The following is a 16,609-nucleotide window of genomic DNA, read 5'->3' on the forward strand; positions in this document are numbered from 1 at the left end:
GGGGTTTTTTCATGCAAAAAGTAAAAGTTTTCATACATAAGGGATACTTTAATAATCTCAAATTTTACAAAAGGGGTGTATATAGGTTATAAAAATCCATAGGTAGGGATTTTTTTAAATACCTCTTGATCGCATGTGCTATATGGGTTTTTTACACAATGGCCACCCTCGGTCCTTAATAGTCTCTCGCATCTCATTGAGAGTATATGAAAGGTCCTTGGCATCGATATGCTCTGGTATGAAAGGGACACTAGAGCTAGGAGTGGTGGTAGAGCAAGGGGTGATGGATCGATCTTGGGTGGAGCAAGTTGGGGTGGAGGCAGGGGTGGTGGAGCGAGGAGTGATGGATCAATCTAGGGTGGAGTGAGTTGGGGTGGAGTGTGTGGGCATGGGGATAGTACCAAGATGTGTCTCATCATGGGTGGGGAGATGAGAATGTGCAAACTCATTTATGTCTACACTCCTAGCAAAGCAAGATCCCCTCCTACTCATGCTGGGATAAGGGGTGTAGCTAGGGGTGGTGGAGAGAGGGGTGGGGAAGGGGCGAGTGGCAAGGTGTGCCATCTCATCCACATTTGCGACTGCACCTCCACCCCAACAACTACCTTTTTACTCGTCTTAGAGGCAGGGAACTGGGTCCCAAGACCTAGCTACATGTGACAGGGAATGCCCTGTTGGGTAGGCAATGCTGATGCTCCAGCACTAGGAAGACTCAATGCGCTAGGAGAGGCATAAGATGAGGTAATCCGAGACTAATAAGAGATTAGTATCTCTCTAGGATTATCTCTCCAATACTAATTGGAAGCAAAAGACGTGCATTGTGAATCCATATTGAGTAAACAAAACACAAAATGTAATAAAAAAAGAAAGTTGAATAGATAAAACTAAAAAAATGTAAAATTAAGAAGAAAGGAGGGGGAGGAAGAGGGGAGAGAAGAGAAAAAGAGGAGAGGAGAAGTAAAATATGTAGAAAAGAGTAGTGGAGAGGAGGGGAGAAGAGAGAAAGATAAAAAAAGAATAGAAAATAATGTGAAAATGCAAAAATATGGGAAAGAGCATGGAAATGCAGAAAGAATGTGGAAATACAGAAAGCAATGCAGAAATATGGAAAAGAATGCGAAAATGCAGAAAAGAACGTGAAAATGTAAAAATATAGAAAAGAGTGGAAATGCCAAAAGAATACAAAAGTACAAAAAAACAATGAGGAAATACAGAATAGAACACGAAAATGTGGAAAAGAATGCAGAAATGCAAAAAAGAAGAAAATGCGAAAATATGAAAGAGTGTGAAAATGCAAAAAGAATGTGAAAATGCAAAAAAGAGTGCGAAAATGTAAAAATATAGAAAACAATGTAGAAATGCAAAGACGGATGCAAAAATGCAAAGAAAGAAAGGAAGAAAGGAAGAAAGAAGAAATTATAGAAATGAAATCTAGGATCATGTCAATTATAATCCACTACGAACATTTTCAACCTTTGAGACATCTGATCAATGCATTCGATCACTTGGGACAAGTTCGGGAGAAGGAGGTGCTACTATGGGGAGGACAGATGTAGAGGGTGTAGCTATCAAGAGGGTAGAAGCAGAGGGAGAGACAAAAAAAAGGGCAAGGGTTTAGGGGAGGTCTATAACTTGGGTTTAACAATTGAGTATCATGTTTTTCAAGAATTGTCACCCCATCTTTAGGAGCTCTTGAAAGAAATTACAAGAGGATCTTATTTCATTAAGGATTTAACACACAAGAAGATGTTAGTGGAAGACCTGCCTTAGCATCATAAGAGGATCCTATTCCATCAAAGGATTTCACACACAAGAAGGCATCGGTGGAGGACCTGCCTTCTTGTGTGTGAAATCCTTTGATGGGATAGGAACATTTTGTGATATTTGTTGAGAGCCCTTGAAGATGGGGAGACAATTCTTGAAAAACTTGACACTCATCCCTTAAACCCTCATCCTGCATCCTGTTTTGCCCTCTACTTCTGCCCTATTGATAGTGTGACCCTCTACTTCTTCCCTCCCCATAGTAGTATCTCCCACTTCCTAGCATCACTCCATCATCAAAACCCTAGCGGCACTTGATCTCGCTCTTCCTCTCTTTCTCTCTATCTCTCTTCCTCAATGGTTAAAAAAATACAATTAGTTGTGTATTACAAGTGACATGAGGGTGTGACATGAAAGGGCATCGATGCTAAGATAAAAACCTTAATGAGAGAAAGAGAGGACAAGTGAGAGAGAAAGAGAGGAAGAAGAAAGAGAGAAAGAGAGGGAAAAGAAAGGAAAAGAGATGGATAGAGAAAGAGAAAAAGAAGGGGAGAGAGAAAGAGAGGAAGAGAGAAAGAGAGAAATAGAAAGAGAGAAAGAGAGAAGGAGAGAAAGAGAGAAGGAGAGAAAGAGGAAGAGAGAAAAGAGTGAGAAAAAAGAGAGATAGAGAGAAAGAGAGGGAAAGATAGAAAGAGGAAGAGAGAATGGGAGAAAGAGACAAAAAAACAAAAAGAGAGGAAGAGAGACATAGAGAAACAGATAGAGAAAGAGGAAGAGAGAAAAGAGAAAAAGAGAGAGAGAGGAAAAGAGAGAAAATAGAGGAGAGAAAAGAGAGAAAGAGAAAGAGAGGGAAAGATGAAGAGAGAAAGATACGAAAAGAAGAGAGAAGAACAGAGGAAAAGATAGAAAGAGAGAAAGAGAGAAAGAGAGGAAAAGAGAGAAAGAGAGGAAGAGTGAAAGAGAGAAAGAGAAGAAAAGAGAGAACGAGAGAAAGAGGAAGAGAGAAAAGAGAGGGAGAGGAAAAGAGAGAAAGAGAGGGAAAGAAGAGAAGTAGAAGAGAGAGGGAGAGGGAGAGAGGAAAAGAGAAAGACAGAAAGAGGAAAAGAGAAAAGAGAGAAAGAGACAAAAAAGGAGAAAGAGGGAAACAGAGGGAAAGAAGAGAAGTAGAAGAAAGAAGAAGAGAGAAAAAGAGAGAGAAAGAGAGAGAAAGAGAGAGAGAGAGAGATAGAGAGATAGAGAGAGAGCGAGGAAAAGAGCATAAGAGAGAAAGAGGAAAATAGAAAACAGAGAAAGAGAGAAAGAGGAAGAGAGAAAGAGAGGAAAAGAGAGAAAGAGAGAAGAAGAAAGAAAGAAGAAAGAAAGTAGGAGAAAGAGAGAAAGAGAGGAAGAGAGAAAGATCAGAAAGAGAGGAATAGAGAGAAAGAGAAAGAGAGGAAGAGAGAAAGAGAAAGAGAGAAAGAGAGAGGAAGAGGAAAAGAGAGAGGAAGAGGAAAAGAGAGAAAGAGACGAAAAGAAGAGAATTAGAAGAAAGATGAAGAGAGCCAGTGAGGAAAAGAGAGAAAGAGAGGAAGAGAGGAAGAAAGAAAGAGAGAGAAGGAGAGAAAGAGAGAAGAAGAAAGAAAGAAAGAAGAAAGAAAGTAGGAGAAAGAGAGAAAGAGAGAAAAAGAGAGGAAGAGAGAAAGAGAGAGAGAGAGAGAGAAAGAGAGAAGAGAGAGAAAGAGAAACAGAAAGAGAAAGAGAGGCAAAGAGAGACAAAAAGAGAGGAAGAGAGAAAGAGGAAGAGTGAAAATAGAGAAAGAGTTGCAAAGAAGACAAGTAGAAGAGAGAGAAAGAGAGAGAGGGAGAGAGGGGCAAAGGAAGAGAGAAAGAGGAAAAGAGAAAAGAGAGAAAGAGAGAAAGAGAGAAAGAGAAAAAGGGAGAAAGAGAGAAAAAGAGAGAAAGAGCGAGAGAGAGAAAAAAGAGGAAGAATAAAAGAGAGAAAGAGAGGAAGAGCGAGACAGAAAGAGAGGAAGAGGAAAGAGGGGAAGAGTGAGAGAGAAAGAGAGGAAGAGCGAGAGAAAGAGTGAAAGCAAAAGAGAGAAAAGAGAGAAAGAGAGAAAGAGAGGAAAAGAAAGAAAGAGAAAGAGAGAAATAGAGAAAGAAGAAGTGAGGAAAGAGAGGAAGAGGAAAAGAGAGAAAGAGGAAGATAGGAAGAGAGAGAGAGATAAAGAGAGGAAGAGGAAAAAGACGAAGAGTAAGAGAGAAAGAGAGGAAGAGGAACAGAGAGGAAGAGAGAAAGAGTGAGAGAGAAAAAGAGGAAGAGCAAGAGAAAGAGAGAAAGAGAGGGAGAGCGAGTGAAGGAAGATAAGGGTCCTACAACCATCACATTTGCTAGTGCTTAAGGTGCTAGCAAATGGCCATTGCAACATAAAAATAAAATAAGAAGAGAGAAAAGTAAAAGTTTCGTAGCTAGAGCTGAAGAACGAGAGAGGCGACCTTAGAGCGCAAGAGAGAGATTTTTACTAGCTCCCCTATCAAACAAAGTAAACACCTCAAAATGTTAAAAACCAGTAGGTGAAGCAAAAACTAGTGGGAGCAACAATGCGAGGGAACAGAGCAACTTTGCAAGGGAAAGCCCTACTATAAGCAAGAAACTAGAGCAAAGAAGAAGCCAAACAACCAAAACAAGAGGTATGACTCTTTAGCACATCTTGCTACTCCTTATGGTTCCTCTTAGAGGAAAAAGAGAGGAAACTAGAGGGAAAGTAGAGGAAAACTTGAGGGGAACTAGAGGGAAGACATAGCAAAAGAATAACTTAGAAAGCATGAACTTTGAAATGAAAGAAAGAGAAGAGAAGCACATACCTTGAAGGAAAGGGAGGAAGAGGTATACTATAAGACCTAGAAGTGGAGAGGATCGAAAAGTGGGAGTTCCAGGGGAGGGAGCTTTGTTTGTAGGGATGTAAAATGAAGTCGAATGGAGGGAGAAACGATGGAAATAGAGTGTGAGGTGTCGCAAAAGAGAAAAGCACGGTGCTTTTTCACTATCTTTACTAGGGAACTGTCGCTATATACCAACGGTTCTAAAAGCACAATGTCAAAATATACTGACACTTATTCGTGATATATTCCGATTGAAATACGGTTTGACATCGATATACACCAATGCATAGGGGGTTTGGCAACATAAGGGCAACATACCAACGAAAATAGGGTCTAAAAGTTGCCACTTGGTATCTACGACAAAGAGTGCACTTTCCTAAAATTGATGGATACTTGGGTGATTTTTGAATTTTTTGGGTCTTGATTCTTGAGCTGTGGGGCTTCACTTGGTTTTGTGCTCTCGTTTTGGAGGTGTGCAGATGGAGAGGGTGAGTGGAAGCTCATCAGATGAGGGGCCAATGCCTAGGAGCACAAAGTGGCTTAAGGAGAGGTTGCCTTGTCCTTGCACACGTGTCAACCAAGTGCAAGCATATAGGGAGTTGCCAGAGGTACCGCCGTATGTTGGTGGTGCTAGTGGATCATCAGTAAGTCAATGGCATTTGAGTTCATGATCAATATTAGATGCACATTGCACACACTAACCTGGTATTTACACAAAACCATTATACAAGATGAGGAGGGCAACGAGAGAGCACGTGCAACTACACAATTGGAGCCTAAGGATAGTCTTCCTAATGTGACAAATGATGACGAGGGTATAGTGGACATGATGGATTTTCTAGAGGCATGACGTCGCATGTACATGATGTTTGAGGTTGAGCCGTAATGCGGGAGTTGCAATCAAGACTCTTGAATGATGGTGCTTGGATGTCAAAACTATGGGCTTGCCTCTTGATCTTAAATTTGTCAGAAAAGTATGGTTGGTCAGACAAAAGCGTCTCGGCCTTAATAAGGTTAGCGCATAATTTATATCGATTGATGTTTGGATCTTAATTGTTTTAACAGTTACTACTATCTCATTCTTAAACATTCTTGCATATGTTAATTGCAATACGTTGCTCCAGAAGATGTTGCCTACCCCAAATACCATCCCCGCATCAAGAGATGAAGAAAAAAAGATGTTGCTAATGGTTGGGATGGGTTATGACACCATCCACATTTGTCCTAATAATTGTATTCTCTTTCGTTATGAGCATGGGGATTTTGTTAGTTGTTCGGAGTGTGGGGCATAGTGTTATTAAAGGAGGTGAGAAGATCCCACTAAAGGTCTTGATACACTTTCCCATCATTGCCAAAATATAGCACATGTTCAGATGCAAGTCTATAGTGGAGTTGATGACATGGCATGCTACACATCGGTCCACTGATGACACTGTGAGGATTCCTCTAGATTATGCTAGAAATTCCGTCTAAGGAGGCTATGCTATTAATAGAACTTTCAACTCACTCTATATTGCGTGATCCTCTTGAAAATAATTCACAGAAATCCGATTCACAAGACATGGGACTTAAGGTCGCTGACGGCTTGAAAAGAAAATTTAATAATTAAGCCTCTACATATTAATGTAAGTATTTAATGTATTTAATCTCAAAATCATATTCGAAAAGAATCGAAAAGAAGATCCATCCATGACCTTTGTCTACTATTCAACAAAGGACCTATGGTAATTTAGGTGTACTCTAATTAATGTAAGTAGTCAAGGCTTGCTTAAACGGTCCCATAAGATAATCGGGAGCGTACGCTTGTGATGGCTTTTAGGAAGGGCGGGCGCTTGGGAAGACAGCCTCTTGCGCGTGAAATGATTGTAACCACAGAAGTCAGGGCAGCGAACGCAAACGGCGTGTTGGAACAGTACGTGACAAAACAATGGTATCTCATGTGTTTGAATTTTTCTGTGGAAGGTCGTCGGTGGAGAAGAAGTTTAATTGTACAGTTGCACCGACAAGATGGGGGCAAAAAAACAATGGGCAATCCAGCGAACCGGAAGGATAAAATATGAGCAGAAGGCGCAGCGATTCGGTGGACAGGCGGCATTGTTGGGGATGAGAGCAGGAGGTGCAGGCAGTAAGGAACAGAAAAACAGGGGAAGGGTGGTAGTGGGCTGATGGAGGAGGAGCTTTGACAGTTGCGGCACGAGGGGCTATGAGAGAAATGAGCAGCGGGAGGACGCCGTGTACAAGTTTTGTGATGATCGAAAGCTGGGCTTCTTCAGCTCGATGATGGATGATTGTGCAGGCTAATCGAGCGCGCTATAAAATAATTTGCTGCCTGCATTTTCGTTACAAACCAGCTGTAATCGGTTGACCAATGCGAAGATCCGCAATTGGTAGCTTGTAAGTAACTAATATTGCAAATCGCAACGTCGCTAGCAAGATGATAGACCTTTGTTTAGCAAGACAATTACTCAATGCATTCAGCTTGAAGTGTTCATGTCGTTTACAAACAAGCCATTAAGTCCGGTACGAAACGTCTACAACTCATCATCTCCCACTCCCTATCATCTATCTCAAGTCTCAACGATGTTTTATGTCTTCTTCAGTTCTTCGTGGCGTATACATAAATGGTATCACAATTTTTAACGCTAGAGTCTAGACTTAGACTTTCGTTCCTTCCGCCCATGTCCGCTTGACTTTTCATCTTCCCTGCTCTACACTCCGCGTTGAACATTCTCTGTTGCTCGCCACCAAATTTTATATTGCGCTCACCTTCTCCAGGAGCTCAGTCTCGTCTCTTTAAAACCTTAACTCCCAACCCAGCTTTTCCATCTCTATCCATCGCCCTCTCTCCCGCAATCGTTTCGCTCCCTCCATGGCCCCAGCACGATCACTTATGAAAGTTTTATTCATCAGCTGCACGCTGTCTTTTCTTTTTCATGTTTCCATGGTCGAGGGTGCTAATGCAACAACTCATCAGCTCGATTGGAAGGTAAAGCCGTCTTCTCGAGCATTGTCTTTCTGTTCGATACCATTTTGTTCTTGCATGAGCGCGCAGCTGCTGTAGCTGCTTCTCTGAAATTTTTGTAAGCCTTTCGCAGATACAGTACGCCAATGTCTCTCGCCTTTGCAATAGCAAATCACTTGTATCTATCAATGGAGAATTTCCGGGTCCGACAGTGTATGTGAGAGAAGGTGACACAGTTATCGTCAACGTAACCAACTTAGTCTCTTACAATGTTACTCTCCATTGGTAAGAATCTCTTCATCTTTCTCTCGTGTATTTTATGGAAACAAGTGAAACCTTGAAACGCCTCACTTGCATTCGCCCCCCTAATTGGATACAGGCATGGAGTGCGGCAGCTTCTCTCTGCATGGGCTGATGGGCCTGCCTACATAACCCAATGTCCGATTCAGACAGGTAATTCTTACGTCCACAAGTTTCAGATAATCGGGCAGAGGGGAACTCTCTTCTGGCACGCGCATATCAGTTGGCTTCGTGCCACTTTGTATGGCGCCTTCATCATACAGCCGGAGCAGAGCGTGAAATATCCTTTTGCAACACCTTCCAACGAGTTCCCCATTGTTCTCGGTATGCCTATTGCCGATGGTTGCGCACAGATAGAAATCTGTTAGACATGTCGAGCTGGGTGGTGGAATATTAACATGAAAATTTGATTTGGATCGGTATTTACAGGAGAATGGTGGAACGCAAACGTGGAAGATGTGATCGCCGCGGCACTTCAAAGTGGGGCGGGATACAACATCTCCGACGCACTTACCATTAATGGACAGCCAGGAGACTTCTACAATTGCTCGACGCAAGGTTGATAGTCGCGTTCATTGTGTTTGACTCTTGAAATTTACCGTTTTGCGATCCTTGGTTTAGCGTTTGAGCGTAGAAGTAACCCTTCGCGGTTTAACGTCACTGCATTCTCGTTCAATCCTGCTGCAGGAACGATCCTTTATAACGTGACCCAAGGAAAGACGTATCTACTACGTGTTATCAACGCGGCAGTCAATTTTCAGCTATATTTCGCAGTTGCTGGCCATAACCTAACCGTCGTTGAGGTGGACGCCGAATACATTAAACCTTTCAGTTCAGAGTTCATCGTCCTTGCGCCCGGACAGACTACGAACGTGTTGCTTACTGCAAATCAGTCCATCGGGCAATACTACATTGCTGCTTCTGTGTTTTCCCCAGCTCCTATCGCAGCCGTCCCCTTTCCACAAACTCCGACGACTGCGATCCTCAACTATGCTACGGGATCCAATTCCACAAATTCGACATCAACGGCGTTGGGAGCTCTCCCTTCTTTTCCTGATTACAACGACGTTGCAATTGTTGAGACTTTCGCCCAGAGCTTGAAAAGCCAGTCCTATTCAAAGGGCTACTATTACATGGACGTTCCCTTAAGTATCGACCAGGACCTGTTCTTCACGGTTGGCTATTCCCTCCAACCGTGTCCTGCAGGTCAGCAATGTGAAGGTCCATTCGGACAACGTCTTGCAGCCTCCATAAATAATGTTACTTTTGAAGATCCAAGCATTTCCGTGTTGCAGGTGAGTTCTTGTGATGGGCAATTTGAGTCCTTGCAGATTGCTGCTTTCTTGAAGAACAAGGATCAAGTAGCCAGGTGCTAAAAGTGATTTATCTCACTTTCTCTGAAATTATGTTTTGACCTCTTTCTTCAGGCTTATTACAATCAAATGAACAACGTATATCAGTCGGATTTCCCGGACAACCCACTTTTCGAATTCAATTATACAGGCAGTAATCTTTTGACAGAGTCGGTGTTCGGGACAAAGGTCAAACTTCTAAATTTCAACTCGACTGTGCAAATAGTCTTCCAAGACACGTCAGTATTATTCTTCGAAAGCCACCCAATTCACCTGCACGGTCAGAATTTCTATATAGTTGGCAGCGGGTTTGGCAACTTCAATGCAACTTCGGATACTGCAAATTTCAACCTAGTAGATCCTCCATCAAGAAACACAGTCGCAGTTCCATCTGGAGGCTGGGCGGCGATCCGTTTCCGAGCGATCAATCCAGGTATCCTCCATCACTTATTGTCTTGGTAAGATTTGTTAGCAAACTGCAACTCCAGCGAACGCTATTGAAATTCTTTCAATTTAACCCTCATGCCATGCGATATGGTTTTCTGCAGGGGTATGGTACATGCACTGTCATATTGATCTCCACAACTCATGGGGCATGGCTACGGCGTTCATTGTAAAAAATGGCAATGGAACCCAGCAAACGTTGCCCGCACCACCTGCTGATCTACCTGCATGTTGATACGAGGATGCAACTTCCATGTATCAATTTGCAGGAAGCTCATGCATTATTGGCATGCCCTTTGCTTAGCCGAATGCGCTAAAGCAATGGGTTTCTGAGTCTTGAATGTAGCAATTGTGTGACATTATTTTGGATTTAGACATGAACACAGGCAAAATAATTTGGCATGGTAACTGATGTATGCAATCACAAGTGAATTCATAATTTAAATGTCCTTGGCCGATTGAGTTTGACTTTGAGTGGGCTCTTGATATCCAAAGTGAAGCTCTGAATAAGCCATACATTTAAGCCTTGTTTAAGCCTTGAATGGGCCTCTCGAATTCAAAATTCTATATCTACATAGGAATTTCAAAGGGGAGCAAGAACTATACATGATTTGGGAAAGGGGGGGGGGGGGGGGGAGAGTTTATATGTTGTAGATAGTGACATCATTCCAAGATTAGTTGCACTAGTCATGAGATGTTACTCTCCTAGCCTTTGTATACAAGACTTCAAGGGTCCCCATGTGACTTTTGAAAATGGTAACATAACATATTATAGAAGTAAAAGGGTAGTTTCTATCTATCTTAGGCTCACCATCAATACTAGCTCCATGGCCAATGACATTAGTCAATGAACTAAAGTCCACTCATTCTTAAATGTAGCTCCCGGCTCACTCGTTATAGCATTTTAAGAGTGAGCTTCCACCAACTCATTCACTTACACATGCATGACACCTTAGTTAATGAATCGCATCGTAATTAGGTATGCAACTAGTGTGTACAGCCATATTGGCCAAGCCACAGCCAAAAGTCAAGTTAATCTTTCGAAGCAAAATAAATATGGAAATTATATGTAGTGATTATTTTGAATGCCATGATGACACGAGATGACAATGGTATGGGAAAAAAGCTATGGCAAAGGTTCCTCTTGTCCAAATCTAGGATTGTAGTAAAAGCTACTAACACACTATTCAACATTTTTGGAATTCTCACTTTGTTTGGACCTCCACTAGATATCACTTAGTAAACTCTACAATTGGGTAAATTTGGAACAAGACATGGGCCACCTCCACACAAATATGGCCTAATAAAGCTCATATTTCACCAAAGTTGTAAGTGGTGACCTCCATGCAATAATTACGTGGTAAACTTTAAACTTTGGTTCAGTTATAACACTATTCAATTTCTCTTCATCCTTCTTCACTATTTCATTGTGTTAGGTAGTGTAAAGATATATCATTTATTTAGAAGAAGGAAATAATATGTATCTTATGCTTTTGAATCTCATGTATTGTTTTAGAATCATTGGATATTTAATTGAATAATATATTAGGTGGTGTTAACCCTGTTTCAACAAGGATTCAATAAATTATGTATATGTGTGTGTAGAGTAGTGGCAAATATCTGCTTATGATTGAGAGCATATTAGAAAGAACTGATAGAATAGGCATAGTCCAAACTCTCTCTAGGAAAGATTTGAGCACTCTTGTAAAATTTAATTGTATCTACTATTGCACCATGCATAGGCCATTTCAACCTCAGCCCTAATCGTTGATATCTTGTGAACCCAAATTAAAAACATTAGATATATTGCTACAAGAAAAGCAATGTATCAAACAAAACTAAAAATTATAAAAGAAGTATGTAGCACAAATACTTACAATTCAATGGGTTTTGTTTCTTCCACCACTCCCGAGGTGTTCAACACCTCTCTTTGGTAGGCGAGCTCATGCCACTTTTTGTTGCTTCTCCCACTTTTGTGGTTTGTATTCCACCTCTTGGATGGCCCGCTCCCAATCATAGGGCTATACATGTTTGGGCTTTGACCTTCCTTCCCTCAATGCTTCTCGTATGTCTAATCGACAATGTTTTAAGACTTCACCTATGCGATGTTTCATCCACTTTTTGGAGAACTCGTGACCATGAGGTACCTCGTACTCTTGTTAAGCATGCATATGATTTAATATTTCTTGTGCTTAGGCTACTGAGGTGAGAAATCCATGATGCCTTTATCAAACACAATGCTCATTATTTGTATCATGCGAGCCATCACCTCGTCACCTGGCTCATCCATAATAATCTCTTTCGATGCATCCACATCATATTTTAATAGTTTGCTTGGTGGTTATCAAAATTGTGTGGAATAGGTTGTGATACCCGTTGGGGTCATGAAGGCACCTATATTTAGTCTTCACATATCTAATCTACTTTTATCTGTAGTGGTTGGCTGTCGAGCCGATGGTGGGGTCACATGTGTAGACTCTATTAAATCTATTGCACTACCACTCCCTCAACATGAGCCTGACCTATGACGATGTCATCGGCCCCCATGACTTGCTAACGATCCTTAACTTTGAGAAGGTGGCTAGGGGGTGGCCATTTGCTACCATGAGGTGGCTTGCTACATGGATTAATTGATGGGAGAGGGCCGAGTGGATGTCCCCTGGTGGGACTGTAAGGCCTACTGGAGTAGGTCTACCTATCCAGCCTCATGCTGATTACAAACTCCTGTAGCTGAGTTGGACTCAAAAGAAAAAATAGGAATCAGTAAGTGTTGAATTAACAAAACCAATGACATGAAAAGATTCAAATTAATTAACATGAGAATGTGGAATGATCAATGCAGAAAATAAGGAATGTGGAATGCATAAAAGAGGACTTGTGGAATGCGGAATGCAAAATATGAGAAAGAGGGGATGCAAAATGCAGAATGCAAAAAAGAGAGAATATGAAATTTGGAAAAGAGGGAATGTAGAATGCAAAATTTGGAATGCAGAATGCAAAAAAGAGGGAATGGAGAATGTGAAATGTGAAGTGTAGAAAAGAGGGCATGCAGAAAGAGCGAATGTGGAAAAGAGAAGGAGAAGGAGAAGACAAAAGGATAATAGAGAAGGAGAAGGAGAAGGAGAAGACGTAGAAGAGAGGGAGAAGAGAAGAGGAAGGGAGATGGAAGACAAGGAGAAGGAGAAGAGAAGAAAAGAGAAGGAGAAGAGAAGAAAAGAGAAGGAGAAAGAATATAAAAGGAGGAGGAGAAGGAGGAGGAGAAGAGAAGGGGAAGGGAAGAGGAAAGAATATAAAAGGAGGAGGAGAAGAGAAGGGGAAGGGAGAGGAAAGAGGTGAAAAGAAGAGGAAGATGGAAGAGAAGGAGAAGGAGAAAAGACATGGATGAGAAGAAAAGAAGAGGAAGATGAAAGAGAAGGAGAAGGAGAAGGAGAAGAGAAGAGAAGAGAAAGGGAGATACTTTGTGACCCCTGCAAAAAATGCAAGCACCAAATTTGACAGCCATGAGGCACATTCTAAGCCGTTAGATCAATTGGCCTATTATTAGCTTCTTCCTACAAAGCCATGTGGCACATTCTAAGCTGTTAAATCAACTGGCCTATTATTAGCTTCTTACAGTGCTGGCCAAGCATTCTAGTTCTTTTCTTTCTTCATTCTAGTAAGGAGCAGAAGAGGCTGTCGTTCCCTTACTCGAAGAAGATTGAATCTGGTTAGTCTGAATGAAACCTAGAGAAAATTATCGTTGTGCCACTTACCTTGACCACGGTCCCAAAGATCTCCCTAGACTTTGATCTCTCTCTTGCTTAGCCTGAGTGCTGCTTTAAGCTGATCCTCTCTTAGCGGTTGAGAGTTGTACAATACTGAGAACCAGATTGAGTCTTGACTGCAGAAGGTACCTATTTTCCTTGTGAACAGCTTCCATTTTAAAAATGGCTGCATACCTTCCTAGGCCCTCCACATGCCCTTCCACAGCTCTGATCCTTTTGTGACACACCTTTCCTGCCCAAAAAGAATAGAACCTACAAGAACCTCCTTCTAGTGCCTACATTCTTGCAATGATCGAAAAGTGTCTCAAAACCTTTACTAGAATTTTTTCACCATGCAAGTATTGTCTATAACAAAGTGCTGCACACTTTGGACAATTAATGTTCTTCTCATGCTCATGAAGAAAGAGAACACAATCATTAGGACAAGCATCGATAGTATTATATTCCATGCCCACATTTGTCAACATTCTTTTTTCTTCATCCCTTGATCCAGGCATGGTGTTTGGTGTAAGAAACATCTTATCCAAACATTAAGACTTGAAAATAATTTAGCTTGTAAGATCCAATTGACATCAATGGTGGGTATAAATGTAGTTACCACAATAAAGTAAGATTCTCGTGTCTGACCAATCACCAAGTATATGTTGCTTGCAAGTTTAGGATTGAAAGGTAAGCCCATATTTTTGGCATCGAAGAACCACCATACAAGGGTGTAAATTGCAACACCTGCATGATGCTCTCAGACTCAGGCATTAAGTGTGCATTTCATGCCATGCATCTACAAATTCCATCCATCATGTCACCCATACCCTCATCCTCGACATTGGGGAGAGTATCATCATTTGAGACATCGGGAAAGCTATCCTTCAGCTAAAAGTGTGATTTATGCATCTCTCCATCACTCCTTGAATCTCACCTAAATCCCCTTGATTGCATGCCCAAGTCAAGTGCAATTGTAATGTGTGGTCTATCCCCCTCCGCATCCTATAAAATGGGAATCATAAACAATTTTAGCTTTCACTCACAAGTAATCACAAACTTGAGCAACATCAACTCACCATTAAACTACTGTTTGGAATTCAAAAAGCATCTCGCAAAATCTCTCCATTATCTCACATGTGTTTGAGAATAATGCTTGTTCTTCATTATTGTTGCCGCGTTTTGATGTCGATGTCAATGCCTTCAACTCTCTTTCTTTTTCAGGAAGAGAGGATACATATTCCTCAAACTTTGGATCTAGCAAATTCTTCAAAGTGGTTGTCAGTGCACTGTACTCTGCAGGCATGCTTTTAAGGAGGATTGCAAGTGCATCCTTTTCCCTTACTTTTGCATTTATGCCTTCTAGTTGGGTCATAATGCTTTTGATTTTGTTGACCACTAATTCATTGAAGCTCATCTGCAAACCATAGAATTCAATCTTAAGATGAATTTCTTGGTTTTTGGCTTTTGCACCAAACACTGTGTTCAAAATTGGCTAATTATTGATCATACTCTTGAATAAAAATGGAATATACAAGACTGATTCAAGCACTTCAACAACATCATGAAGTAATGTGAGGTAACATTGACCGCATCCTATGACAAAGTGCTATCTTTTGCAAAATCTTGTAATAATGAGAGGCAACGTTGACCACATCCTCTGACAAAGTGCTATCTTTTGTAAAACCTTGGAATACATTATGGTTGTCCCCATCCACATTGACCGCCATTTGCCTACACTCAATTTCCATCCCAATGTCTAGATTGATGCTCAGACTACAAGTAGACTCTATCAAAGAGTGTGTGTGTGTGTGTGTGTGTGTGTTGAAATAAATTATTAGTTGTTCTTGTCATTAATATTGCACTATGACTCTCTCTCTCTCTTTCTCTCTCTCTCTCTCTCTCTCTCTCTCTCTCTCTCTCTCACACACACACACACACACACACACACACAGAGATTTGGGATAGAGAGATACCAGAGAAAATGTCTACCCTTTGTAGCTAATTCTGCATAAAGCCATTTGGACCAATTGCTAAAGCTTGAGGATTGCAAGGGAGATGGCACTTGTAAATCCTGTTTTGGAAGACATATTCCATTTTTTTATTGCCTATCCGAGGGCAAGAAAAGTCTGGAAGGTGGTTCAGTTAATGCTAGGGAAACCAATCAACTATAAATCACTTCTTTTAGGAGATGCACTCAAGCTGCCTTATGCCACATGGGTGTACATCAGAGCACATGCTTTATGGTTTATATGGATTGCTAGGAATGCTTATCAGTTTAATGATGAGGTCATGAATGCTGATTAATTATTTTTGAATTGGTATAAAAGATACTTCCTTACTAACTAATTACTACCTTCTGTGGTCCAAGCCAAATCTCTACTAGATCAAGAATTCCATAACTTTAACTAGTATCCAACCCGTGGCAAGCCACGGGCAACATGAGGATTACCAAAAAGCGAGTGAGGAAAAGTGAGCGAGCCAAAAAAAGCGATCAAGAAAAAGTGAGGAACCCATTTAATAGATTGACAAATCCTTATTTTAGCAGCTGTCTAAGTTCTTCAAAAGTCCATGAGAGAACTGGACCTATGTCATTGCCAAGGCATCATTAGTAAAGACACACCCTATCTTTGCTCACTTTTACTCATTCAATTTTTTTTTAATCCTCCATAATCAAGCTCTCTCTCTCCACCAACATAAGTGAGATGACCAATGAAATCTCCCATAAAAGTCAAAAGTTTCATAGGACTTCTTGAATGGAATAGTCCACATTACATGCATGTGCACATGCTTGGGTTTTGAAACTCTATTCACTCTTGGAAGAAAACCCATGTTTTTCTATTTACCAAAAAACCCTCCCTAATGAATCACTCTTACATCACACCAATCCAACAAAATTTAAAGACTAATTACATCCCTTTCTTTAAAATGAATTAAATTCCAAAACAAATCAATCTTTTCTTATAGAAATCAATGATAGAAGCCAAAGTAGACAACATATTGACATGGTCCCAATTAAGTGAACTTTCCTCTAGATCCGATGCAAGAAATCGGCTAATTGTTTATTAAATTCACATTTTGATGCATGAAGTTTTACCGATCTAAATCATTTCGTGCCATTCGTTTTGATATGTAACATGACCCCATTTGGATTTGTAAATCAAAAGATATAGGATGTCACAATT

The 16,609-nt window shown here is 40.9% G+C and overlaps 1 protein-coding gene across 1 annotated transcript; it reads left to right on the plus strand.

Annotated features, from left to right (window-relative positions):
• The first annotated feature begins 7,358 nt into the window (after positions 1-7,358).
• On the plus strand, positions 7,359-10,072 carry LOC147897852 (laccase-4-like). Its single transcript, XM_087380215.1, has 7 exons — positions 7,359-7,609; positions 7,719-7,870; positions 7,965-8,209; positions 8,315-8,443; positions 8,573-9,180; positions 9,313-9,670; positions 9,786-10,072. Exons 1-7 carry the CDS (start codon positions 7,493-7,495, stop codon positions 9,914-9,916), a joined length of 1,740 nt encoding a protein of 579 aa, XP_087236341.1. The 5' UTR covers positions 7,359-7,492; the 3' UTR covers positions 9,917-10,072.
• The last annotated feature ends 6,537 nt before the right edge of the window (positions 10,073-16,609 follow it).

Source organism: Dipteris shenzhenensis, chromosome 10, assembly GCF_047967505.1.
Source record: "Dipteris shenzhenensis isolate YYH24624 ecotype China chromosome 10, Dip_SZ_1.0, whole genome shotgun sequence".
In the NCBI taxonomy this organism is placed as follows: domain Eukaryota; kingdom Viridiplantae; phylum Streptophyta; class Polypodiopsida; order Gleicheniales; family Dipteridaceae; genus Dipteris; species Dipteris shenzhenensis.

Coding starts and splice junctions, on each gene's coding strand:
- LOC147897852 (XM_087380215.1), top strand. CDS start 7,493: ATGGCCCCAGCACGATCACTTATGAAAGTTTTATTCATCAGCTGCACG. Junction 8,444..8,572: donor CTACAATTGCTCGACGCAAG/GTTGATAGTCGC, acceptor ATCCTGCTGCAG/GAACGATCCTTTATAACGTG. Junction 9,181..9,312: donor CAAGCATTTCCGTGTTGCAG/GTGAGTTCTTGT, acceptor CTCTTTCTTCAG/GCTTATTACAATCAAATGAA.